Below are 27,246 nucleotides of genomic sequence, written 5' to 3'. Positions count from 1 at the left end.
AGAGGGGGGGGGGGGGGTTTCTATTTTTTTGCATATCTGCTTGTTAACAGTTTTTAGAGGTTTTTTCCTTTTTGCTTGTTTTTGCTTTTATTATGATCTGTACACTGCTGTGATTGACTGTTCTATGATTAAATCAAGAAAAATAACCTATTGCTGCTTATTTGCTAAATGTAAAAGACTTTTAGTGGGTATCTTCCTTCTAGATGAAACATGAATTAATACCTTTTTTTAAACCATGTATTGAAAAATCAATCAGAAGAGAGATTTTTTGAATGTCGTCATTCTGTACCAATGAACTATACACCAGAAGCTTACTGACTTTAATAAAGGAAGACAGGATGTGTGGTGTTTTTCTTCACTTACATATCTCAGGTAATTTATGAGGCCAGAGGACTTGAACAACCTGAACAAATTGTAAGACGACAATATATGCCTTGGAGAACTGTATACCCTTGATAAAATGATTAGGACTTAAGTGTTTCCTACTACTGTTTGTCTTGTATTGTGAAAATTTGTGCTTTTGAAAGCATCTTTCATGGTGGAACAAAGACACAACTCACTTAAAACTGTTTTTTTGTTTTGTTTTTTTTGACAAAAATCACCGGGTTCAAAATGTTTCTTGTAGTAGTTATACTAGTATACCTCCTTAGTAATTACATGTAAAATCTGATTTTTGCGTTTAAGACATTACCCTTGCATGTTGGAGGCTAAAGTAATGTCAGTTCATTCCTCTTTGTGGGCCTCTCCCTGTGTTTGGTGGTGTTTAGTTGTTTCCAGTAGAGGGATCAAGAATGGCCAGGGAGAGAACACATTCCAAAGTATTGAGGTAATTTTACATTTTATTTTCGATTCACTTTTACCTCCTAGGAATGTGAAGCACTATAAGAGAATAATACACCGGTGGGCTAGCGTTTCAGCATAACTGATTCCATTCATACTGCTTTAAAGAAATGTGATGTTCATCGGTCAATCAAATTGCTTGTTTACAGCATTTTAGGATAAGATCTTTGATACACTAATTTTAAAAAGGAAAGAAAAAAAAAGCTCAAATACCTAAAACCTCTTTATAACTTTTGTAGGGACACAGCTGGACAGGAACGATTTCGGACAATCACAACTGCATACTACAGAGGCGCAATGGTAAGGCATGGCATCTGATTCATAGAGTGTGTATGATGATGATCGTGGTATTGTCATTAACTTGGACCAAGAGGATCACTCAGTTACCTTACACACCATTAAATGTATCGCAACTTTTGAGATTCTAAAGATTTTAAAGAGTTATGCTGGCATTGCTTGGTATTTTTTTTTTCTATTAATTTTCTTCTTAATTAGAACAAGCTGAATCTTACTAATTGTGCACCTATTTAACTACTGTACAGGGGGAAGTTCTTAGCAGCTACTGCTTTTCAGGGGCTGTTTCCAACATTCATATTTCATGTGAGATTTTGACACTGCATAGACAAAATGGATTGGGATATCTGTCTCTCTCTTTCTCTGTCTCTCATACTTTTAATACACTATTTTCTACTAAAAAAATGTCATCACCAGAACATCAGGAACATTTAGTGACCTTATGAATTAACTCCCCCCACCCCACTCCATCTGAATTTTAAAGACAGTTTTCTCCAGCTTCATGTCCAGACCTAATTTTCTCCGGGTTTTTTTTTGTTTTGTTTTGTTTTTTTCCTCCTCCTCCTTCGCAATGGTTTCACAGGGTATCATGTTGGTATATGACATCACCAATGAAAAGTCTTTTGACAACATTAAAAACTGGATACGGAACATTGAAGAGGTATGTACTGTCAGTTACACTTTCAGATGAAATCTGAACCAGGGGTATAATACAACTGATCTTAAACATTGTGTAGCGGTGTAGCTGTAAAGTTTGGAGGTGTTCTCTTCAGTCTTGGATATACCATGACTAACCTAATCTGGGTATCGCACACCTCAGCTTAGATATCATGCAAACACTGGAAATCTTTTAAAGTTCTCTCTCACATGTACCTACAGTACCTGACTACGCTGCTTTGAAGTGCCTGAAAAAGCAGAATGTATATCAAATTAATAAATAAATGTATATGGGCCAGTGGTGCTTGAGGCTTTACATAGTCAGTTTACTAGATTAGAGAGAGGAGTTAACAGACTATTATGAAAGTTTTAATTACTGATTATTTTTGTGTTTGTTTTTTTTTTTTTTAATTTTATAAAATTAAAAGAAACCAGAAAGAAAAGTTATCATAATTGCAGTCTATTAAAGAAGAAATTAATTATCAAAATCATTCTCTTGGATTCCAAGATTACCAACCCCCAACAGCCTGAACCATCCATACCAGACAGGAAGTTAGAAATCTGGTCACAAATGCCCTGTTAGCTGACCTCTCTAGTAATTTTATAAAATCTTTTGTACCATAGCATGCATCAGCTGATGTCGAGAAGATGATTCTTGGAAACAAATGTGATGTGAATGAGAAGCGACAAGTCTCCAAAGAGATAGGAGAGAAGGTGAGAATTCTGCTATTTTTATATCAATTTGGTGGTGGTAGACCTCCCTTGGTAGCAGGTCCTGATGCACTTCATAAGATAAAGCACAACTGCAGTCGCTCAGCCAGGAAGAGTGAACCTGAAAAATGAGCCAGCAGGTTGTAAATGGTGTTAAACTTAATCAAATGTAATGTGGAGGTTTGGTGGGTGTACTGGTTTTGTGGCAAGCTGATTTCCCGTTGATAGCAGGGCTGAATTAGCCATGCTGTCATAGGAACTGTCAATCCAGGGCCTGGGAGGCAGAGCTTCCTAAGAAGGAAACGGAGCTTTGCTCTGTGCAGCTGCGTGGGAGTTCCCACGCAGGAAACAGCAATCTCCTCAGTCTGTTTTTTCCCGCGCGCGGGAATGCACGCAGAGCTTCGCACTCCTCAGCGACACTTATTTGTTTAAGAATTTAGAATGTCCAAAAAGGCACCGAGGCCGTCCGGCTTTAAGCCATGTTCATGCGGCAAGATCATGTCCATAACAGATGGACATAATCAATGTTATAGATGCCTAGGACCGGATCATCCACAGAAGACCTGTGAGTACTGTGGGAAAATGTCTCCGAGGGCCCAGCACCAGCGGGTGCAGAAGATTGAAGATCTAAAGGCCCGGGCCTCATATGTGCTACTGTCAGAGGCCCACTCTTCCCCAGAACCAGCAAAAACAAAGGGCACACAGGTTAGGAGAGCTGCCATCCATGGAGCCCACCCCCCTCCAGGACTGGAGGGCGAGATAAGCCTGAAAGAGACCAACAAAGGCAGAGGAAATTAACTAAAGATCTCATTCCACAACCACAAAAAGTGGGAATAGGAGGAGAGGACATCTTATTAGCGGCTATATCTCCGGGTTGCAAGGCAAAACAATCGAAGCCTCCTATGCCACCTCAGGCGCAGCAGGCTTTCTCAACCTTATCTCTAGCACTTTCAGGATTCTTTGACTCCCTTCAGTCTGCTTTCTTGCTCCCTCCATCTTCTGTGGCCAGTCCACCCAGATCGCCGTTCTCATCGAGGGAGCCAACACCAGACCCCATAGCAAGAACCCCTCCGCCAAGTCCGACTGCACAGGTACCAATTCCGGTACCCTTTCACTCCCCTCAGACTTCTCCAGACACATCCACGGGATATCCTTCAGATCCGCCAGATGAGCATACGGAACTCTATTCTCCCCCCGGAGGATTTGTCATATCCCAATTTTTTTTGAAAAGATGGGGTCCATCCTCAAGTTAAATGTACAAAAGGTACCAGACCCGTGAACAGAGACCTTAGGTCTACTTAAGATCTTTGATTTACCGGCAGAGCCGACATCACTACCATCACACTCAGTTCTGGATGCGGTTTTGGAGAAGATGTGGGAGACACCACTTACCATGGCACCAGTATTACGTAAAGCGGATTTAAAATTCCGCATGCAGCAGTCCCCGTACTACACACAACCACAACTTCCTCATAATTCTATAGTGATTGAGTCAGCCATGCAAAAGGCTTAAAAAGTCGAAATTACATGCATCTGCTCCCCCAGGTAGGGAGAATCGCTGCCCGGATGAATTTGCGCAAAAGATATTTCAATCCTCCATGCTTTCAGCAAGAACTGGTCAGCATCAATTCTATATACTCAAATATTTGTACGAATGTGTTCAAGCAGTTAAAGGCTTGCTGTTTCACCCTCGGACGTATCCTCGCAGTCCAACAACAAACCCCTTATCGACATCGAAGAGGGCATCCGTCATTTGTTCGGACTGTTTAAGAGGCATTTGAAAACCTCCTCGAGATCGTCAACAGCGATTGCAGCTCAACGAACTGCGTGTGCTTACGTGCCAGCACTATAGGGAGGACGTACATAAACAAACTAGTTAACCTTCCATGTAAACGGGGAAACCTCTTCGGAGATAAGTTCCAAGAGACAGTAGCGAATTTCAAACAGCAGGCAGTGGCAGCCCCATCATCCTTTCCGCCGCAGAGGAGGTATTTTCCATCAGCACGTAGAACAGTCTTTCACTAGACTGCCATTCAGGTCATACTCATCCTACAGACCTGCCCCCTACCAACAGCTACCTAGACACAGCAAAGAGGAAGAGGGTCGTGCTAGGTCTCCACGCGGCACAGGGCAACAACCATCTGCCCCAGCTAAACAGTCACAATCTTTTTAGAGATTCAGAGGCCACACCACCACAATCTGTAACACCGCCAGGCAGATTGCATCGAGGATAGCAGCATAGACTGCCATAACGTCAGACAGTTGGGTGCTGGAGATAGTATAACATGGGTACCAATTACCATTTGCGAAACTACCCCCGCTCCCGCATCTCATACCAACAGCGTGCAGGAGCCATCAGTCACAATTAGCAATGGAAATACAATCGCTACAACATCAGGGAGCCATCCGATCCATTCCTCTATCAGCCCACAACAAGGGTTTTTATTCACCCTTTTATTTATTCACCCTTTTAAATTTATTCATTTTATTCAATAATAAATTATAGAAAAAATTTATAGAAAAAAACTTCAGAATTCCCAAGAAATCAGGGGGGTCTTCGCCCAATTCTAGACCTCCAAGATTTGAACAAATATTTGACAAAGGAAAAGTTCAAGATGGTATCCTTAAAGACGATATGCTTATCCCAGGACCAAGCAGGGATGCTAGTCCTCACATAGGGTGACATCAGTAATGGAGCCTTATATACAGAAAAACTTCTGTCAAAGTTTCTAAAAACTTTTGACTGGCACAGTGTGCCCACCGAGCATGCCCAGCATGCTGTGATATTCTCAGCCACAGGGGTCTCCCTTCAGTCCTCTTTTTTTTCCGTGGAGCGTTAGGCCTCGCGGTTATTTGGAGTCCTATGAGGTGATTTTCACCACATCAAAAAGTTGATAAAATTATAGAAAAAAACTTTAGAACCGCAGGGGTCTCCATTTTCACCGTCGTGGTAAGATTTTCTCTCGGTTTCGACCGATTCCGTACCGTCTATTTTATCCGCAAGTCGTCAACGGCTGTCTGACTTTGCCAGGGCCTCGGGTTTTAAAAAATGCCCACTTTGCTGCCATACTATGTCCATTACGGAACCCACACTTAGTGTGTCCTTTGCCTCGGCGAAAAACACGATGTTTTAACATGTTCAAAGTGTGCCGAGATGATGCCGAAAGGCAAAGACCACCGGATGGAGAAAGGAAAATAGAACATCTGTTCCATTTACAAACTAATACCCTCAACTTCGACGTCCATGCAGGTCATCTCCGGCTGGAGCGATCCGTAAAATCGTTCTCAAGAAGTGAAGACCAGATGAAGCGGGGGATAGGCCATCGCCAACCCCGTCTAGATCCTCCATATAATCGATGTTTCCTGGCGTGTAGCCAGATGGAACTCAGTACGAATGGGATAGTATCCGCGTGCTAGCAGTTGGAGGGACGGATCTGACGTCAGTACGGGGGGCGTATATAGCCCCACAGTAAGCGCAGCGACTCAGTTAATTTCCGTCTCCAAAGCAGTTTTGGAGTGCCTGCACGCTAGTTGAGCGTGCTTTCCAAGACTACTTTTGATTTTTTTTCTCTTTTTTCTCATTTCAGATTCTCTTTCAATTGTTTCCTCTGCTATTTACGCTTAGAGCCCCCGCGCTCCTGCGGTAGAATACCCTCGGGTTCCTCCCCCAGCGAGCTCCCGGGGTGATTGCCGTGCTCCCCCGGTGGGAAAGTCCTCGTCCTGCCGAGCCGCGGCAGTGACATAGCCCCCGGACGACGTTCGGGTGTAGCCTACGAGGCCCTCTGTCCCGGCGTGGGACGAGGGTAGCGGGTGCATATCCTCAATTGCGGTGGCGAGGTGTTCCCTTCCCCGCAGCCGGAGACCGCTTGTGTTCCAGCCGAGGAGCGCCGACGCTGGTAAGCTGTACGCCCTTCCTACGTATACCACTAGCCGCCTATTGCTGAAATGCCTATTAATGCATACTGTGCGTATACTGCTGACCGCCTATTGTTGCCAGCCTATTGAATGCGGATACTGCTGACCGCCTATTGCTGAATGCCTATTTTATTTGTATTTCTATACCGGCATTCACGGAGTTCGTATCATGTCGGTTTACATAAAACAAGGGGTGAGAAATACATTATAACGTAAATAACTAATAACATAAGAGTATACATTAAAAGTAAAACAAGTGCATGGAAGAAGAAGTTACAATAAAACCAGGGTCATTCTAACTGGATTAGAGTTAGAGGAAAGATAAAAAGTTTAACAAGAAGTAAAACATTGTAGTGATTGGTAGATAGTGACTGTTTCAGTTTAATAGGAAATGTTCAGTAATGCTGCATTTGATGGTAGTGAATCTTTAATGCATACTGTGCGTATACTGCTGACCGCCTATTGCTGCCAGCCTATTGAATGCGGATTGAGCGTATACTGCTGACCGCCTATTGCTGAATGCCTATTCCATGCATATTGAACGTATACTGCTGACTGCCTATTGCTGAATGCCTATTTAATGCATATTGACCGTATACTGCTGACCGCCTATTGCTGAATGCCTATTCCATGCATATTGAGCGTATACTGCTGACCGCCCTGTGACTGCGGGCCTTTCTGAGTACTTTGCTGCCGCATATTATTGTTGAGCGCCTATTGTATTACGCGCCTTTGCTGCCGCATATTATTGTTGGGCGCCTATTGTATTAAGCGCCTTTTGCTACCGCATATTCTTATTGAGCGCCTGTTATATTAAGCGCCTTTTGCTACCGCATATTATTGTTGAGCGCCTGTTCTATTAAGCGCCTTTTGCTGCCGCATATTCTTATTGAGCGCCTGTTATATTAAGCGCCTTTTGCTGCCGCATATTATTGTTGATCGCCTATTGTATTGCGCCTTTTGGCTGCCGCATATTATTGTTGAGCGCCTGTTGTATTACACGCCTTTTGGCTGCCGCATATTATTATTGGGCGCCTGTTGTATTAAGCGCCTTTTGCTGCCGCATATTATTATTGAGCGCCTGTTGTATTACGCGCCGCTTGCTGCCGCTTTTTCTTATTGAGCGCCTATCACTCGATGGAGCGGGACGCAGCGGAGTCTGCGGCACCGACGCCCCCTACCTCGGGCATTGCAGCCCTTGGCCTCTGCTCTGCATGCCAGCTTCGGGCCACGCGCAGTGATGAGCCAGACTCGCTTTGTGCCCAATGTGAGGAGGCCGTGCAACCCTCGGGTCTGGACCAGCCACGGTTTGTGGACAGTTCCCCAGGGGCTACCCCGGAGTTAGGGGGCAGTCTCGACCAATCAGGAATCCCGGGGGAGCTTGTACCCCGGCGCTTTGAGGCTGCTTCAATTTCCTGGGTGGATCTCTTTAAGGGAATTCATGCTTTTGTACAGATGCAAACGGCTGCCCAGCCTGGCCAGGCGGTTCAGGCTGTTCCTGTCATTCCTGCGGTGGCTGCGCCTGCTGCGCCTGCTGCTGCAGTGGCGGTTCCTGCAGATCCGGTTCCTGGGCCATCACGCCCGTATCGCGAGCGGGACTTCCCGCCGCTGGACAGTCCGGATCAGTCGAACCAGGAGGTCTCGCCGGACGAATCCGAGCTCCCGGACGAAGGGGACCTTCCTCCAGGGACTGAGCCATATAGAACCATGAGGCGGTTCTTCCCTAAGGAGGATCTCTCCGACCTGGTGTCTCTGTGCCTGGCGGAATTGGATATTACAGGTCCCAGCGCTTCGGTGCCCCCGGTGCAGAACCCCCTGCTGGAAGGTCTTCGTCCTACAGCCCGCCATTTTCCTTTCTTACATGCGGCGCAACAACTGATCGATTTGGAATGGGTGGCACCAGCGGCTGCCTTCAAAGGGGGTCGGGCGCTAAGGGGCATGTACCCATTGGCACCGGCTATACAGGAGCTGCTGGCGTGCCCTCAGGTGGACGCCTTGATTAGTGCTGTGGTCAAGCGCACTACCATTCCCGTAGAAGGGGGGACAGCCCTCAGGGAGCCTCATGACCGGCGACTGGACGCCATCTGCGACAGACCTTTGAGGTGGCAGCTTTATCCTTGCTGATCGCCACCTGCCTGCACAGTGGTGACGCGTGCCTGTTTGTCACAGGTTCGAACAACGCTCCAGCGGCGGAAATGGAACCCGCTCTTTCCTTTCTTACAGATGCAGCTTCAGACTTGGTCCGCACAACAGCTAAAGGGATTTCATCCTCCGTGGCCGCCAGGAGGCAGCTCTGGATCCGTAAATGGTCAGCGGATGCGCCTTCCAAAACACGCCTCACTAGATTGCCCTTTAAAGGCTCCTTTCTTTTGGCAGCGACCTTGACAAGCTGGCCAGTGCATGGGGCACCTCTCCAGTGCCAGATTGCAGAAGATCGGTTCCAAAGGGGCCAGCGCGCCTTTCCAAGGCCCTCCAGGGGCAGGGGTTCACAGCGTTTTCTTCCTTACAGGGGTCGCTACCAGGCGCCGCGTCCTCCGGCCAGGAATCAGTCCTTTCGGGCCAAGCAGCGTCGAAGGGGAGCGGGCCCGGGCTCGGGTCCCGGCCGCGCCTCCCAATGAGGATGCGCCGATTCATCTGGGGGACAAAGCTATAGGGGGCAGGTTGGCCTCTTTCTACCCCAGGTGGGGTCGAGATTACGTCGGACCAGTGGGTCCTCGCCGTGATCCGGGAGGGATATTACCTGGACTTTCATCATCTCCCCCCGGACAAGTTTGTGGAATCTTCCTGTCCCACGCACAAGAAGGCGGCATTGGAAGCCACACTGGCGAGGCTCTTGTCCTTGAAAGCCATCATCCCAGTACCTGCCTGGGAAGTGAATTCTGGTCATTATTCCATCTATTTCATGGTACCCAAGAAAGGGGGTACCTTTCGGCCTGTTCTGGACCTCAAGTCAGTCAATCAATACTTGCGCGTCCCGCGGTTTCGCATGGAAACTCTACGCTCCGTCAAGGCCGCCGTCCAGCCAGGGGAATTCCTCACGGCATTGGATCTGTCAGAAGCATACTTGCATATCCGGATCATCAGCGCTACCTACGCTTCAAAGTCCTGGGCCGCCACTTCCAGTTTCGGGCTCTGCCCTTCGGGTTGGCAACGTCGCCACGGATTTTCACCAAGGTGGTGGTAGTGGTAGCGTCGGCGCTCAGGCGGGAAGGGATTCTCATCCATCCCTACCTAGACGACTGGCTGATCAGGGCGAAATCACAAGTGGAGAGCCTGCGGACTACCGACAGAGTGATCGCCCTCCTGGAAAGTTTGGGCTGGGTGGTCAATCTCGGCAAGAGCTGTCTGCAGCCTTCCCAGTCCATAGAGTATCTGGGAGTACAGTTCGACACCCGGGCGGACACGGTCAGTCTTACGACCAAGAGACAGTTGAAGCTTCGGCAACGTCTCCAGTATCTGATGAGAGCCAGTCGGCCCATAGCCTGGGATTATCTGCAGGTTCTGGGTCTCATGACATCCACCCTGGAAGTAGTGCCTTGGGGGCGGGCCCATATGAGACCTCTACAGCATTCCCTGCTCTCTCGCTGGAGCCCCCGTCGACAGGACTATTCCACGCACCTTCCTCTACCGGCCAGAGTTCGGACCCAGCTGCGGTGGTGGTTGCAGTCCAACCACCTGAGCAGGGGGTTGAAGATGTCCTCGCCCACGTGGACCTTGCTCACCACGGATGCCAGCCTGAGCGGCTGGGGCGCACATTGCGAAGAACTCACCGCACAAGGGCGATGGAGCAGAGAGGAGTCAACGTGGAACATCAATCGCCTGGAGGCCCGAGCAGTCCGCTTGGCATGCCTTCGATTCGCTCACAGACTACGACACAGAGCGGTCAGGGTGATGTCCGACAATGCCACCACGGTGGCCTACATCAACCGGCAGGGCGGAACCAGAAGCCGACAGGTATCTCTGGAGGTCGCCCCACTGATGGTTTGGGCGGAGGCGAATCTGCAAGACATCTCCGCCGTCCACATTGCTGGGAAGGACAATACCACAGCCGACTTCCTCAGCAGAGAAAGCCTGAATCCAGGAGAGTGGCAGCTGTCCCCCACAGCTTTCCAGATGATTGTCGATCATTGGGGGATTCCGGCCATGGATTTACTGGCGGACAAGTCCAATGCTCAAGTACCCAGATACTTCAGCCGCCGGCGCGACCCGTTCTCGCAGGGCATCGATGCCCTGGTACAGCCATGGCCTCCCGGGACTCTCCTATACGCCTTTTCCTCCGTGGCCTCTTGCTGGGCGCCCTCATCCACAAGATTCAGACACACCGGGGCCTAGTTCTTCTAGTGGCACCAGACTGGCCAAGAAGACCCTGGTACGCGGACATGAGAAGACTACTGGCAGGGGAACCTCTTCCCCTGCCTCCTCTCCGGGGCCTTCTACATCAAGGTCCCATTCTACACGAGGATCCGGCTCAATTCTCTCTTACGGTCTGGCCCTTGAGAGGGCTAGATTGAAGAAGAAGGGTTACTCGGAGCCCGTGATCGCTACCCTCCTCCGGGCTCGCAAGTTTTCCACATCCCTCACATACATCCGGATCTGGAGAGTATTTGAAGCATGGTGCGACACTCATGGCACCAGTCCTCATGCGACCACAATTCCTATTGTGTTGGATTTCCTGCAGGATGGCCTTCAGAAGGGTCTGTCCCTCAGCTCCATCAAGGTTCAGGTGGCTGCGCTGTCTTGCTATGGTCCCAGGAGGGATGGCAAGACCATCGCCAGGCACCCAGATGTTTCTCGCTTCCTGCTGGGAGTCAAGCATATTCGTCCGCCACTGAAGTGGCCTGTGCCTTTGTGGAACCTCAACCTCGTTTTGGATTTCCTCGCCGGCTCCACCTTCAGACCCCTTCGGGGCCTGCCTCTTCGTTCCCTCACCTTGAAGATGGTATTCTTGCTGGCGGTGTGTTCAGCGCGCCGCATCTCCGAGTTGCAGGCACTGTCCTGCCGTGATCCCTTTCTTCGGATCACTCCAGAGGCTATCCACCTTCGTACGGTTCCCTCCTTTCTGCCTAAGGTGGTTTCACAGTTTCATCTTAATCAAACCATATCCTTGCCTACCACGGCGGGTTTGCGGAAATCTGAAGAAGGTCGTTTCTTACGCCATCTCGACATCAGCAGAGTGCTGCCCAGGTATCTGGAACTTACACAAGACCTACGAAAGACGGACCGTCTGTTCGTTCTGTACAGCGGGAAGAAGCAAGGTGAAGCGGCCTCACGGCCCACCATCGCCTGCTGGATTAAAGAAGTCATTCGAGCCGCCTATGTGGAGGCTGGGAAGGCTCCGCCTCTACAGGTAAAGGCTCATTCTACCAGGGCCCAAGCGGCATCTTGGGCTGAATCACGGATGCTGTCTCCAGCAGACATCTGTAAAGCAGCGACGTGGTCCTCCCTTCATACCTTTTCCAGGTTCTACCGTCTGGACGTCCAGGCCAGGGAGGACTCAGCTTTTGCGAGGGCGGTGTTGCATGGTCCTCAGGCAGCCTCCCGCCCAGGTGGGAGGTAAAGCTTTTGTACATCCCATTCGTACTGAGTCTATCTGGCTACACGCCAGGAAATGTTTAGATTACTTACCTGGTAATCTTCTTTTCCTTAGTGTAGACAGATGGACTCAGCATCCCGCCCCGCTGCCTGTGTGCATGAGCTTCACCGATTCCAGGTAAGCCATACCTTTGTTTACATGAGAGCGTACACTCTACCAGGTGTCACCGCTTTCCGGTTGGGAACGCTGGCGGTCTCCAGCCACTGTCAATCGGTCAGGGGAATCCTGTTTTCACTTTTCACTGAGCGTCAGTACGCACATCCATAACAGCTTTTGCAAGGAAGATTACTGAGTCGCTGCGCTTCCTGTGGGGCTATATACGCCCCCGTACTGACGTCAGATCCGTCTCAAACTGCTAGCACGCGGATACTATCCCATTCGTACTGAGTCCATCTGTCTACACTAAGGAAAAGAAGATTACCAGGTAAGTAATCTAAACATTGGTCATCGAAAAGACCACCGAAGGTAAACAAAAACATCGACAAGGGGAGGTCGCACGAGTCTGATACCAACCCGATATCCGGTGGTCCATCGAGGGATTCAGAATCTGCACCAAAGAAACCTCGGAGAGAGGACGTTTCACCGAGGCCTTCCACGCCGAGGCGATCCTCACAGATAACTGTGCCAGGAACCGTACCCCCACAGGGCTCTGTGGAGGTACCGGTATCGCCTTCGCTGCCTTCCCCCATAGCTGCTCTGGTCTCACCAGCTATGCGTGCGGAACTGGACGGATATATCCGCCAGGCAGTACGGGATGTGCTTCTCGATACGATGCCAGCACCAACTCAACCATCAAGACCAGTGCCACCGGTTCCATCGGTGCCAGCTCCGATAGCATTACCGGTACCTTCGACTCCATCGATGCAATCACCGACGATACCGTCGATGCCAGTGCCTGATTTGTCTTTTTTTGCACCAGTATTGGCAAAACTAAACACCCTTATTGGTGCCATTCCAATAAAACCTCAAGAGGAATCTGTACCAACACCGACCTGAAGAAGAACCACCGATTCCAGACCCAATCCCGGGTCCATCGGGGATTCCACGCTCCCACCCACCAATATCACCATTATATCCATCAAGGCCAAAAGGATTTAGGCCTTCCACACCTCTTCGGTCCCATACACCGGATACATGGCAAGATACAGACACTGATACCTCCTCAGAGGAAGGTCCAGCTTGGAGAAGAGACGGCTGAGGGGGGATATGATAGAGGTCTTTAAGATCATGAGAGGTCTTGAACGAGTAGATGTGACTCGGTTATTTACACTTTCGAATAATAGAAGGACTAGGGGGCATTCCATGAAGTTAGCAAGTAGCACATTTAAGACTAATCGGAGAAAATTCTTTTTCACTCAACGCACAATAAAGCTCTGGACTTTGTTGCCAGAGGATGTGGTTAGTGCAGTTAGTGTAGCTGGGTTCAAAAAAAGGTTTGGATAAGTTCTTGGAGGAGAAGTCCATTAACGGCTATTAATCAAGTTTACTTAGGGAATAGCCACTGCTATTAATTGCATCAGTAGCATGGGATCTTCTTAGTGATTGGATAATTGCCAGGTTCTTGTGGCCTGGTTTGGCCTCTATTGGAAACAGGATGCTGGGCTTGATGGACCCTTGGTCTGACCCAGCATGGCAATTTCTTATGTCGGGTTACCAAGAAGAGGGGCTTGAATTCTTGTTTCACTTTCAGGATGGAAGGTTTGCAAATACTTTACCTGAATTCTAAGGGGCTGAATATTCCAGCTAAGAGGAAGCTGTTATTTCAAGAGGCACAGAACCTGCGGGCCAACGTTATTTTTTTGTCAGGAAACTAATTTACTTAAATGCACGGAACGAGTGCTCTGGGACCGATCCTACCCTCAACTGTATTTGGCATCCGCTTCAGTTAAATATTGTGGCGTGGGCATACTTTTTGCCCGCTGTTTAGTGGTGGATGTCAGACAGGATGCGGAGGGCAGATTTCTTGCTCTCAGTCATGATTAGTAATGAATTATTTACACTACTTACTCTATATGGCTCAAATGTAGAACAGGGCCCTTTCTTTATACGCATATCATCTCTGCTGGAGATGTGAGCAGAGGGCCAGGTCATAGTGAAGGGTGACTTCAACTTAACGAGAGACCCATATTTGGATAATACTGGGTCTGGAGGGGGAGGGAATAGTTCTCAGAGGTGGGCATTAAAGGCTTTGATCTCAGAGAGGGGACTGGTGGATATCTGACGACTGAGGAATCCTACCCAACATAACTATACATATTTCTCACATGTACACCAGTCTTACTCTCATAAATTTTTTCTTAATCGATAAGTCTTTAGTTGATCTAACTGTCGAGTCTGAGGTGGGTTCCATAACATGGACCGATCACACTCAGTATGGTTGGAAATTAGGTTGCAAAACAGAGGCACTGGGCGATGCTTCTGACGTTTTAAATGATAGCAATTAGACAATAAGGCCTTTGTAGATTCTGTAATGTATGACATTAAGGACTACCTGGATGTAAACAATACCAGTGAGGTTTCCCCGGGTACAATTTGGGACTGTTTAAAAGTAGTGGTGAGGGGTAGGCTCATTTCCAGAGCTGCTTTTCTCAAAAATGAAAAGTGCCAAGTGTTTACGTATCATGCAATGCATCGCTTCCCTGGCCTTAAGCCATATATGTAACTTAGACCCCGGTAGATTAGTGGAATTAGAGACTGCAAGGAGGGAACTTCAGGCTCTAGATATGGAACAGATAGCGATCCAATTAGATATACTGAAACATCGACAATTTGAATTTGGTGATAAAGCTGGGAGATTACTTGCTAGAAAACTGAAGGAGAGAGCTGCACAATCCCTTATTACTAAAATTAAGGATTTGACAGGGGCATTTTTATATGAATCAACAGACTTTAGCATCATTATATTCTCTGAGAAGCTGTATTATATTTGACGTCACTGTGGGAGAACAGGACATAGACCATTATTTATGGGAGGTGGATTTAGTCTCCTTTACCTGATGGCGCACATGATTTCTTAAATGCTGAGATTACAGAGTGAGTTGTTTCCCAACAATTCAGGGTCTGAAGTTGGGAAAATCTCCAGGCCTGGACAGGTTTACAGCCAAATTTTACAAAATGTTTCACCAAGTGGTGATCCTGCCTTTGGCTATGTTCAATGCCCTCAGATCAGGGGTTTTGATCTCTTCTGGGTCCAATCTGGCTGAGATAACCATACTGGCTAAAAGGTGTAAGGGACCCATGCTTTGCGGGTCTTGTTGTCCAATCTCATTGATAAATATCTATTTAAAGATCCTTGCCAAGATCTTGATGACCAGATTGGGGAAAGTAGCTCCCCTCCTTATCCACGAGGATCAGTCTGGCTTTGTTCTGGGCAGATTGGCTTCAGATAATGTGAGGAAAGTTTTCGAACTGATCTGGAGGGCGGAGCATAGTAATACCCCTTTAGTTCTGCTGGCGGTGGATGCCATTGGCCATGTTTATTTAAAGTATTAGAGAAAATGAATCTAGGCCCTGACTTTATTGGGTATCCAGTGCCTGTATGAGAATCCTAGGGGTTGCTTAAAAATTAATGGGGGAATACACTTTATTGTTTGAGATAAAGAAAGGTACTAGACACAGCTGTCCTTTTGCCCTTGCTTTTTGCTCTGTCCTTAGAACCGTTTGTGGAGAAGGTGAGACATAATTCTCTCATTCAGGGGACGTGGATGGGCTTATTTCACTATAAGCTTTTGATGTTTGTGGATAATCTCTTATTTACGGTGACTAATCCAGAAACTTCATTGCAGACTTTGCTGCAGGATATGAGAGTGTTTGACTTTAAAACCAGAAACTTTACCAATGAGGACAAATCAGAGCTTTTAAATATTTCTGTTCTAAGTTACCCCTTTGGCTGCCTTGGGGCTACTCTCCCATTTCGTGAAACAGTGGTTCTTCTGGCCTGGTTTGGCCTCTGGAAACAGGAAGCTGGGCTTGATGGACCCTTGGTCTGACCCAGCATGGCAATTTCTTATGTTATGTTCAAAGGGGTGAGTAAAACCTTTAGGGGTGAAAATCAGCCCCGACGTAAAGGATTTGTTTGCGCTTAACTATACTCCTTTACTTTCTAGCCTCCAAAAAGAATTAGATGGGACAGAGGGGGTTTCTCATGGTTTGGGAGGATACCTATCATCAAAATGAATGTGCTGCCCCATTTGTTACTTTTTTCAAACCTTACCAGTGCACATGCAGGACTCTGACTCTGTGGCAACGTAAGCTCCTCAGATTCATTTGTAAACACAGGCCCCCTAGATTTGCTAAATCTGTCCTTTATTTAAATAAAATGAGGGGGGTCTGCAAATCCCCCAGTTGATGTGGGATTATGTTGCCGGGGATCCCCCTTTACATATTAGAGTTTGACAATGGGGTGAGGTTAATCTCTCTAGTCTGTCACCTTTCTCCAGTTTACTTTTTGTTATGGGGGAAGTGGGTGTCCAGACTAGAGGGTGATAAAGAGGCCTATTTGACCTCCTTCCTTTGTGACAGACGCCCCCCCCCTAGGGAGATCGAACGTTGGAGGGGAAAGGGTTTGTTTAAATGGGAACAATTGTGGGATGGTCAGAGACTTCTCCTCTTTGACGCATTGTGACAAAGATATCAGGTCTCTGAACTCTATCTTTTTGCTTATAATCAGATTCTTCATTTCTTCTCCTCAGAAGTTGGTCTAGAGCTCAAAAAAGGCAGATCTCTCTTTGAAAATTATTGCACACAGGCTGATAGGTTTAGTAAGTTTATCTCAAAGATTCTTACCCTACTTGGTAAGGAGCCCCAGGGGAAGATGGCATGTCATATTGCTTGGGAATGGGATTTGGGGTCCTCTGGAGGATGGGACCAGTGTTTCTTTGCAATTAGCACGGGTTCGGTATCCTCTACCATAAAAGAGAATTGGTATAAAGTACTTTATAGGTGGTACATGACCCCTGCTAGACTTAGCAAGATGTTCGCGGGATCAGATGATCATTGTTGGAAGGGCTGTGATGCTGGGCTACTTTCCTGCACTTGTGGTGGGAGTGCCCGGCAGTTGGGAATTTATGGGATACTGTACTGGATTTTACTTTTTCAGTAGCTGACAATCAGATGCCTAAAGATTCCGAAGTATGTTTATTATCCATTCCGACTGGTGTGGTGTCTATGCTTTTTTAGAGATGGGTGCAGCAGGTATTCACAGCTATCAGATGCGAAATTGCCTTTGGGTGGTATAGGCCTACTGTCCCGTCTTTAATTAATGTGCAATCTAGATTGGATAGAGTGTATTATTTGGGGAAATTAACTGTCATTCGTAATGACAAGGTAGCCAGCTTCGAGAAGATTTGGCAGTCTTATATAGAATGGAAGTGTAGGTCACAAGAATAAATGTCCATTCTGGGGAAAGCTTTTTTGAATTGCGCTAATTAAGTGCCGCCGTCTAAAGTTCCCTAATTTTTGCTGCCCCTTTTGGTTGGTTTCCGGGTTTCAGCATTAGAATTTCAGCTCCATGCAATAGCTGTAGTATGTCTGGGCATATAAACTGTTAATTGCTTACTTTGGAGTTTACAGCTTCTTTGTGTTTTGCTATTAAGCAACTTCTTCTTGGTACCTGCCTAGATGTTTCCTTCATTTATACCATATTTCCACCACGTGTAGGGTATAAGGGGCAGGAGGGAAGGGTTAGGGTTGGGGTATAAAAGGAAAAATCAACACCTGTTTAGTTATACTTGATTTACTGCTGCATTTTATTAATCATCTTGTACAATATTATTGCATTGCAACTGTATACATGATTATATATTACAGTTCTTCTGCCCCTGTTGACCAATAAACAGTTAATTACAAAAAACAAAACATTGCCCAGTGAACATCTGCCATGTCCCCAACAAGATGTGCACCCCCAGGCTACCCAACCTGTAGGCATCCAGCACTATTTATTTATTTTAAAACTCTTCTATACCGTCGTTAAGTTAGATAACCATCACAATGGTGTACAGCAAGGCATGATAATGAAAATATGAGTGGTATAGATTACAAATTACTCATATGTCATCATAGTACGGTAACAATTTAATACAATAAACTGTGTGTAATTTAAGCTAGTCTGTTGGGAGCATATTAGGCGGTATGAATTTAACATTAATATGCATTTGTAGGTTACAAGTAACAAGTTTGAGTTTGGTGCGACCTTATCAATCAACTGGTTTTCTCCTTCTCTTTGTCTTTATAAAAAGCTTGTTTAAAGAGCCAGGTTTTCAGATTGGTTTTGAATATTTTCAAACTTCTCTGCAGCCTTATTTCGAGTGGCATGGTGTTCCATAGCATGGGGCCAGCCAGTGATAATGCTCTTTCTCTTACATGCGTGAGGCGGGCTGTTTTGACAGAGGGGATAGTTAGTAGAGCTTTATTAGCAGATCTCAGGTTTCTTTGCGGGACATGAACGAGCAGTGCAGTGTTAAGCCAGTCAGCTTTTTCATCGTGAATTATGCATAAAGCCTTATATTGAATTCTTTGTTCAATTGGAAGCCAATGTAATTCGGCGAGTGTTCCTGTAATGTGGTTATTCTTTATTTTGCCAGTCAAAATTCTAGCAACTGAGTTTTGTAATATTTGCAGTAGCCGAATTGTAGATTGTGGTAGACCTAAAAGTAGTGAGTTACAGTAATATGTGCTTGCGAATATTATTGCTTGCAGAACTGTGCGGAAATTGTTTAGTGTTAGAAGTTTTAGTCTTCTCAGGATCATTAGTTTCGCGTTTCCTTCTTTTATTTTCAATGAGATGTGCTGTTTCATGTTTAGTTCAGGGTCAATTATTACTCCTAGATTCCATATTTTTGTTGCTAGTTCAACGGTTTGGATATTTTTAATTGTGAGTGTTGGTTGAATGTGATGTATGTTTTTACGTTCAAGGTGTAAGAATTCCGTTTTGTCGATGTTTATTACCAGTTCCATTTGATTTAAGAGCTGTTTGATAATTTCAAGATACATATTGGCAAGTTTCATTGTTTTTTCAGTGGTGTTCACAATGGGTAGCAGTAGCTGTATATCGTCTGCGTATAAGTAATATATGATTCCGCTAGTAGGTGACATACCGGGAGGAGATAAATGTTAGAGTGTTGCTGACAGGGCTGATCCCTGTGGGATACCAATTAGCAGTGTGACTTTGTCTGAGAGTGTATTTTGATTTGTGCTTGAAAACATCTATTGTTTAGTTATGACTCAAACCATTTTATTGTTTTATTAGTGAGACCTATTTCTTTCAGTCTGAGTAGTATTTTGTGATTTACCATGTCGAATGCTGCGGAGAGATCTAATAGAACTAGAATGTAGTGTGTTCCTGTATCAAAACCTCTTAATATATTATCTGATAAAGCTAGTAGCAGAGTTTCAGTACTGTAGTGTTTGTGAAACCCATGTTGCGTTGGGTATAATATGTTATTACTTTCGACGTAGTTTGACAATTGATTTTGTACTGTTTTTTCAATTAGTTTGGTTAATAGGGGTAAAATTGAGACTGGTCTAGTTTTTGGGTTTTTTTTTTCTTTAAAGAATTGAGCTACCTCGTTGCATTGGTTCTCTTGTAGGGTTAGGTGGTTATTTGTATTGTCACTTGTTAGATTCTTTACTATGTTAAATAGGGTTCTGGTGTTATTTGAAAATTTTTCTATTTTTGAGCTGTAGTAGATTTTTTTTTTTTTTGTCTAAAAATTTTTTTTGTAGTATGCTAGTTGTTTTCTGTACTTAGTTAAATTCTCAGAAGTTTTGTTATTCTTCCATTCTTTTTCTTTCTAAGGCTTCGTTTTATTTCTTTGATTTGTTCACTATACCATGGATTATTTCGCTTTGGTTCTTTTATGCGGGCCATTTGCATAGGGTTTAATTCGTTAGCTAAGGTAGTAGTTCTGTTTAACCAGTCATTTGTTGCGTTGTGGCTATTTGCGTAGTTGATGTGTGTTAATTCTTCAATTAGTCTGTCTTTGAGTATATTGGTGTTGAAAGGGGGATGGTATGAGAATTCAGCTGGTTCATGTTTTGCTTTATTATTGGTCTTGTGTGCTTGATCTGAGAGCTAATGAGGAAGTGGTCTGACCATGGGATTTGTGTGTATTTCGGTTTTTATGTTTTCAAGGAAGCTACTGTTAATGAAAGTAAGATCTGAGTGGCCAGCTTTGTGTGTTGGTTTATCTGTGATCAGTTTGAAGCCTAATGCCGTCATTATGTCTATTAGTGTTTGGCAGGTATTAGGGGGAGAACGTCCATGTGAAGATTAAAGTCACCTAATATTATGGTGGGTTTAGAGGGATTTAGATGAATTGAGAAAAATTCTATAAGAGGGGAGACTGGGTGGGCAGTAGACCAAGCAGATTTGAAAATGGTTTGTGTCAAAAAGGGCAATTTCATGATTCATTGGTGCTGAGATTGAGAGTAATTTAGTTTTAAATATTTTTTCAATAATTAATAATCCGCCACCTCTCATTTATTCTCGGGATCGAGAAGACTTCATAGTTTTTGTTTGGTAACTGGTTCTTTAGAACTACATCTGATTTTTTTTTCACCGATTGTGCATTGACTAGAAGAAAGGAAATCATTAGCAGTTTGTTTAAATTGGAACTGTTGGTGCGTATTACAGGAATTAAGTTATTTGTAGTCAAATTGTTTTTTATTTTACAGCTGTGTTTGTATTTGTGGTGTTTCATTGTGTCGTTTGCATACTTACCCTTTCCTGTGCTTACTTGGATGGTGAATGTCGAGTTTGTGGTGGTTGAGTTTGTCTTCCTGTTGATGGGTAGGTGGTGGTCTTTTTCTATTTGAATTCTTTCTGAGTGTACAAGGGGCTGTACAAAGGGGCATGCCCCTTTGTTGTGCCCCTTCGGTGCGCGCCACCTTCAGGGTCCCTGTTCTTCTTTTATCCTCTACATCCCCCGATGACGCCGGCCCCGTCACAGAGGGGGGAGGGGCACAACCCGAAAGTCACGGAGGGCAGAGAGAACCTGTTGGGAGAGAGAGAAACCTGGGTTAAAAAAACAGCAGAAATGAAAAATCCAGCAAAAAAAGAGCCTCAGATGGGGTACAGAGGCATGTAGGCACGGCGCCTTCAGGGTCCCTAACACTAATGCTTCCATGTGAGGTGCCCACTACACTCCAGCAAGGTATTCACAGATGTGGCTGAACCCAGTCTCACCTCCTTCAACCTGATAAATGATCAATCAGCCCTCCCGGCCAATCCATCAAAGTAAACCCAGTATAAAAATCTGCTTGGGTAACCCGCCGCAGTCATGGGATAGTTGAAGTAGATCTATCCCCGTGACCCTCCCAAAACTGAGGTTGAAATTACAACACGACATCTTCCAAGGCATCCTGACCAGCATCAGATAAATGAACCCTGTCCAGTTGGAACAGACCAGGACAAAAATCCCAAGACTGCTAATGTCTCAAGTCTACCCCCCGTTTATACAGCCAAGAACCAATTTGCTGGTTAAACTTGGCAGAACTACAGCACTAAAAACCTGATCCAAATACACTGATTTAAAGTGGTTAGACCACACCACTGTATTAGGCAACCACAACATAACAGTACATAAATCTTTTCAAATAACATCAAGCAACTGACAACATGAGACATCCCAGTTTGTTGCCCCCAAGATGCACTACCAGTGCCGCCTTATAACATCCTCTGACAATCCAGACAGGACAGCTGAAGTATCTGTGCCAGTACGAAAGGAATGAGTCCCATAATGACTGATTTGTCTAAACCCAGCTGATCCAATGCTGTCCACAACAAAGCAGTACACTTCCTAGCATGTAGCAGATGGACTCAGGACCAATGGGTATAGTGTACTCCTGATAGCAGTTTGAGACTGAGTGAGTCAGATTTCAATCTGACGTCAGCCCCGTACATATACCAGTGCAGGAAGCTCTGCGTTTCAGTATTTTCCATCTCCATAGCAGTTTGGGACTCTACAAACGCTTGCACAGCGCTAGATGCAATCCAAACCAAAGAAGAAAGAAAACCTTACCTCTACAAAACGAGGCCCGCTCTCCTGCGGTGATTCCTAAGGGGCTCTCCCCCAGTCGAGAATTCCTGAGGTGATTTCCAAGATCCTTCAGAGGTAAGCCTTGGTCTGGTAGCCGGTTCCTGACGTGGACTTAGCCCCCCAGGAACGGGAGTGGCTGAGAGGCAGCGGTGAAGGTATTCCCCTCTCCCCCCGCATCTGGAGACCACCCGGCACGAGACTGGGAAGCACCGAGACAAGGTAAGGTAGAAAACTTTATTTAAGTCTCTGATCTCCAAAGCTCGGTGAGCTACACAGATCGCCATCCGGCGTCTGTCCCATCAGGTTCAGCAGCCCCATCCAGGCTAGGCCCCAATCCGGCGCGAGGGTCCTTCCACGTGGAGACCCTCCGAGGGGGTCGCCATCTTGCCCGCGTGATCGTCGGCGCCATTTTCCCCCTCTTGATCGCCACCTTGTCCGCACAACTGAGCCATGCGCACAGCGGCAAGCTGGGCGCACAAATTAGCCTGTGTGCACAGCGGCACGCGTATCTGTGCCGGGCGCACAAATTAGCCTGTGCGCACAGCGGCGCACGCATCTCGCCAAGCACAGGCCTGCACGCACAGCGTCTGCGCACCCGGGTCGTGCCCATAAGCCTCCCGGCGCGCGCACATACGCGCATAGACGAGTTTGGAACCACTCCACGCGCACAAATCATGGCACCGCCGACCAAGAAAGCTAAGGGACAAGTCCTCTGCCACCTGAGAGCTGCACAACACGAAGTGGCCTCTGCCCTGTGCCTACAGTGTGAAGAGGCTCTTAGGGGACACAGACACCTCTGAGGAAGAGTCGGACTCCCTGGAGGGGGAAATCCCTCCAGGGATGGAACCATACCGAACCATAATGCGTTTCTTCTCCAAAGAAGAGCTATCAGACCTCGTGTCTCTGAGCTTGAAGACTCTGGCCATCTCAGGCACAAGCTCCGTAGTGGACCCAAAGATGAACCCGGTTTTGGTCGGGCTTTGTCAGGCCTCATGCCATTTCCCAATGCTGCAGGCCGTAAGTAACTGATTGACCTGGAATGGAATGCCCCAGAGGCCAGCTTCAAAGGAGGGCGGGCTCTAGAAGCCCTATAACCCCCCTCAACCAAAGAACTCCTGGGGTTCCCCAAAGTGGATGCCATGGTCTGCGCAGTCTCAAAGCGCACCACCATTCGTCGAAGGAGGAGCTGCACTCAAGGATGTCCAGGACAGACATCAGGAATCCATCCTTAAACAGTCATTTGATGTCGCAGCCATGTCCTGCAGATCGCTGCCTGCTGCGCCATGGTGACATGTGCCTGCTTGTCACTGTCCAGGGACGCAACCACGTCTGTCAAAACATTAGAACTGGCGATATCTTTCCTCACGGATGTGACCTCCGACCTGGTGCATACCTCAGCCAGGGGCGACTCATCCATAGTGGCAGCCAGAAAGCAACTCTGGCTCCAAAGTTGGTCAGCCGATGCGACTTCCAAGACGAAACTCACAAGAATGCCTTTTAAAGGTGCCCTCCTGTTCGGGAGCGAACTGGAAAAGTTAGCCGACAAATGGGGCAAATCCCCAGTACCTCTGTTACCGGAGGACAGGAACAAAAGAAACCAATGCCCCTCTCCCCGAAGATCCAAGGGCAGAGGATCCCAGCATTTCCGACCGTACAAAAACACATACCAAGCACAAGACCATCCTTCAGCTAGCAGAAGTTGCAATTGGCCATGATGTCTTCACAAACACCATAAGCCCTGGACCGACAAAAAGAAAGTCATCCAAGTAATGCACAATGTTGCAACCTTGCAGTCACCCAGTGCACAAAAGTGCTAAACACTTCAAAATATGCACAGGAAACAGCAACCCAATGGCATACACTTAAGTAGTAACTGTCCCGAAAACAAAAACCTAAATTAGGAAGACTATCAGGGTGAACTATAAGCAGAAGGAAAGTTGATTAAACATCTACATTAGCCAGCAGAGCCCCCTGATCACAATTACGTACCAATTGTATCATATAAAATTACCGGGGGACAAAATCATTCACAGATTGACCCTCAAGGAAGGATAAATCGTGTATCAAGCGAAAAGTTCTGGGCTCCTTCTTAGGCACCACTGCCAAGGGGGGGAAAAATAATCTGTGGGAAAAGGGGGTGTCAAACGAACCTCCAATCCTACCCAAGCGCAACTCCTCCCCCAGTTTCCGCTCCACTACGTCTGCATACCAACTAACAATCTGAATTACCACCCCTCCAACCAAAGAGCCAACATAAAGAATCTGAAATCTCCCACTAAAACGTCATCCAAAATCAGACACCTCCCTATGCAGACAAATCCTTAGCCACACGTGCATCTCTTCCTTGACAATCGGAGTGGGTGCCTTAGCAAAAACACAGCAGCCTGCCGTGGACTTTGAGGCCAGAACATAAGAAATTGCCATACTGGGTCAGACCAAGGGTCCATCAAGCCCAGCATCCTGTTTCCAACAGTGGCCAAACCAGGCTACAAGTACCTGGCAAGTACCCAAACACTAAGTAGATCCCATGCTACTGATGCCAGTAATAGTAGAGGCCAGGTGATTTGAGGGGCAGATGGAACACAAATGTTTAAATTTACAGTTCAAAAAAGAATGCCCAGTTCCTGAACATACCCAGAACATTCCAGACAAGTAGGTTTTGCATCCCTACCAGCAGATGGAGGCAGAGAGCACAAACTTCAAGGCACTGCTACTTGAATGAGAGTGCCACCTGCAGTCCCTCTATTTCTCTGTTTCCAGCAGATGGTAGAGGTGCAAACCTGAAGTTCTGACTGAAAGTTGAAGTTAGATTGTGAGACGTTTTGGATCAGCTCCCCGAGGTGCTAGGTTCCTTTGTGGGCCATCCCTCTGGTTAAGCCGGGCAACTGGGGGGGGTTGGATACCCCTGACTGTTGTAACCCGCTGTCTCTGGGGACCTTGATAGCCAGAGGCTGGCTCACTCTAGGTCTTCCGAAGTCCCCTCCTGCCCACCGCTGTCTCTATTCTGGGAAGTACACTTTTTGTTCCTTTGCATTAAGTTTATTTTAGTTTAAAAAAAAAAAAGAAAAAGAAAGGAGTAGTTGGCTGAGGAGAGAGAAATGTGAATCGGTGTGGGGCAGTTGACCAGTGGGAACTGCCTGGTTTAGCAGGAGGGTGAAGACGAGGAGTGCCACATGGTGTCTGTTCCCTGGCGGGAAAATCTTTGTGTGTACCAGGCTTGACGCGCGACACTCGAGCCACCACCGTTTTTCCTCCACACCACTTGTGTCTGCACAATCACGCAGTTTGGCAGGGCAGTCAGATGGTGCAGCCTTCTTCGCTGTGGTGCGCTCGGGCCACATGGTGACCACGGGCTTCATGGCGGATAAACCATGCATGAGGCTTGCAGGGCCTACGGGCTCTATACCCGCTCCATTTGCAAGGCTGTGCCTTGTGAGAGGAAGGACCCTCTGCTAAGGGTCCAAAGGCCAGGAGAGCTGCCTGGTCTGCGGGGGCTGTTGCATCTGCTCTCGCGGGGGATCACAGCCAGGGAATTCTGTCCTGCCGTGAATCCGGTGACTCCCCTCCTTCATTCTCTCCTGCAGTGCAGGGGCCTGAGAAAGTTCAGGAAGAGGGGGGGCAGACGAGACCAGTCTCCTTGAACAGGGGATTGAAGATCCAGGGAGGTTTTCCCCCAAATTTGACCTGCTGATGCACAAGGCTTTCCTGGCTAGGAAGGGTGTAGGTGAGAGGAGATCCAGGGAGAGAAGACCTAGGATGGCTTCGGTGGGCAGTTCTGGGGACTTGCTTTGAGCATCTGGGGTTGTGTGGCGCTTGTGCGCAGGGTGACCCCAGGGACTTGGATGACTCGGATGAGATGCAGGTGGCAGACCCCGGACATGGATCAACATAGGGATCAGACCCCAGATCCAGCTGTAAGCAAGGATGAGGGGCCCATGACAGTGGGGTGACCCTTGAGTGGTCCACCTGTTTAAAAAGGAGGAACTTTGACCCCCTCGTTTCTCAGATGTTGGAAGAATTGGGGATGAAGGTGACTCAGGAAGAGTCAGACAATGAAGGCATGGAAAAATTAGTTAACGCCAGACTATCAGAATACCTTGAAGACCACAATATATTACTCCCACCTCAATATGGCTTCCGTAAATCTTTAAGCACGGAATCACTTCTCATATCACTAACAGATTACATCATCATGGGCCTGGACAAAGGTCATGCCTACCTGCTGATACTCCTCGACCTATCTGCCGCCTTTGATACTGTTAACCACGCACTCCTCATAAAGCAACTAGCGAACATCGGAATAACAGGCGCCGCACTGGCCTGGTTCAAATCATTCTTGGGAAACAGAGGATATAAAGTCAAAATACATAACAAAGAATCTCAGTTTTATCCTTCCACGCTAGGAGTTCCTCAGGGCTCCTCCCTTTCTCCCACGCTCTTTAACATTTACCTCCTCCCTTTATGTCAACTATTAACTAATCTGAACCTCAAATATTATCTATACGCAGATGACGTTCAGATTATCATCCCTATCAAAGAATCCCTTACAAGAACCATAAAAGTCTGGGAAGATTGCCTCCTAAAAATTGACAACCTCCTATCCAGTCTAAATCTAATCTTGAATACTTCTAAAACCGAACTTCTCATAATTTCGCCTGAAAACAGTAACCTCGCCTCAAATCCACCAACCGGCTTTCAAACATCACAAGTGAGAGACTTAGGAGCCATCATTGATAATCGGCTAAATCTAAAATCTTTTGTTAATCAAACTACTAAAGACTGCTTTCATAAACTGCATGTCTTAAAAAGAATTAAACCACTTTTCCACTCCCACGACTACAGGACAGTCTTGCAATCAATAATCTTTTCTAAATTAGATTATTGCAATTCCATTCTTTTGGGTCTACCGGCTTCTCACACTAAACCCCTTCAGATGGTTCAGAACACTGCGGCAAGAATATTGACAAACACAAGAAGAGAACACATAACTCCGATTCTCAAAGACTTGCATTGGCTGCCAGTTCATTACAGAATCTTATATAAGTCTATTACCACCATTTACAAAGCTTTTCATCAACTCTCTCCGCTTAACCTCCAAATCCCATTTAAAAAACATACCTCCGCCAGACCAATCCGAGAGTCCTACAGAGATTCACTACAGGTTCCCCCTGCTAAAACCTTTCACCACACGACTCTTAG

At 46.7% G+C, this 27,246-nt stretch overlaps 1 protein-coding gene across 1 annotated transcript in view; it reads left to right on the top strand.

Moving 5' to 3' along the window:
• The window catches only part of RAB8A (RAB8A, member RAS oncogene family), a 73,432-nt gene that overhangs the window by 34,314 nt on the left and 11,872 nt on the right, over nt 1-27,246 (top strand). The window contains exons 3-5 of the mRNA XM_029614499.1: nt 1,080-1,140; nt 1,718-1,795; nt 2,416-2,505. Coding sequence (XP_029470359.1) covers nt 1,080-1,140; nt 1,718-1,795; nt 2,416-2,505 — 229 coding nt within the window. The remainder of the gene's footprint in view (nt 1-1,079; nt 1,141-1,717; nt 1,796-2,415; nt 2,506-27,246) is intronic.

This window comes from Rhinatrema bivittatum, chromosome 8, assembly GCF_901001135.1.
Source record: "Rhinatrema bivittatum chromosome 8, aRhiBiv1.1, whole genome shotgun sequence".
In the NCBI taxonomy this organism is placed as follows: Eukaryota; Metazoa; Chordata; class Amphibia; order Gymnophiona; family Rhinatrematidae; genus Rhinatrema; species Rhinatrema bivittatum.
This window is presented reverse-complemented; position numbering and strand designations above follow the sequence as displayed.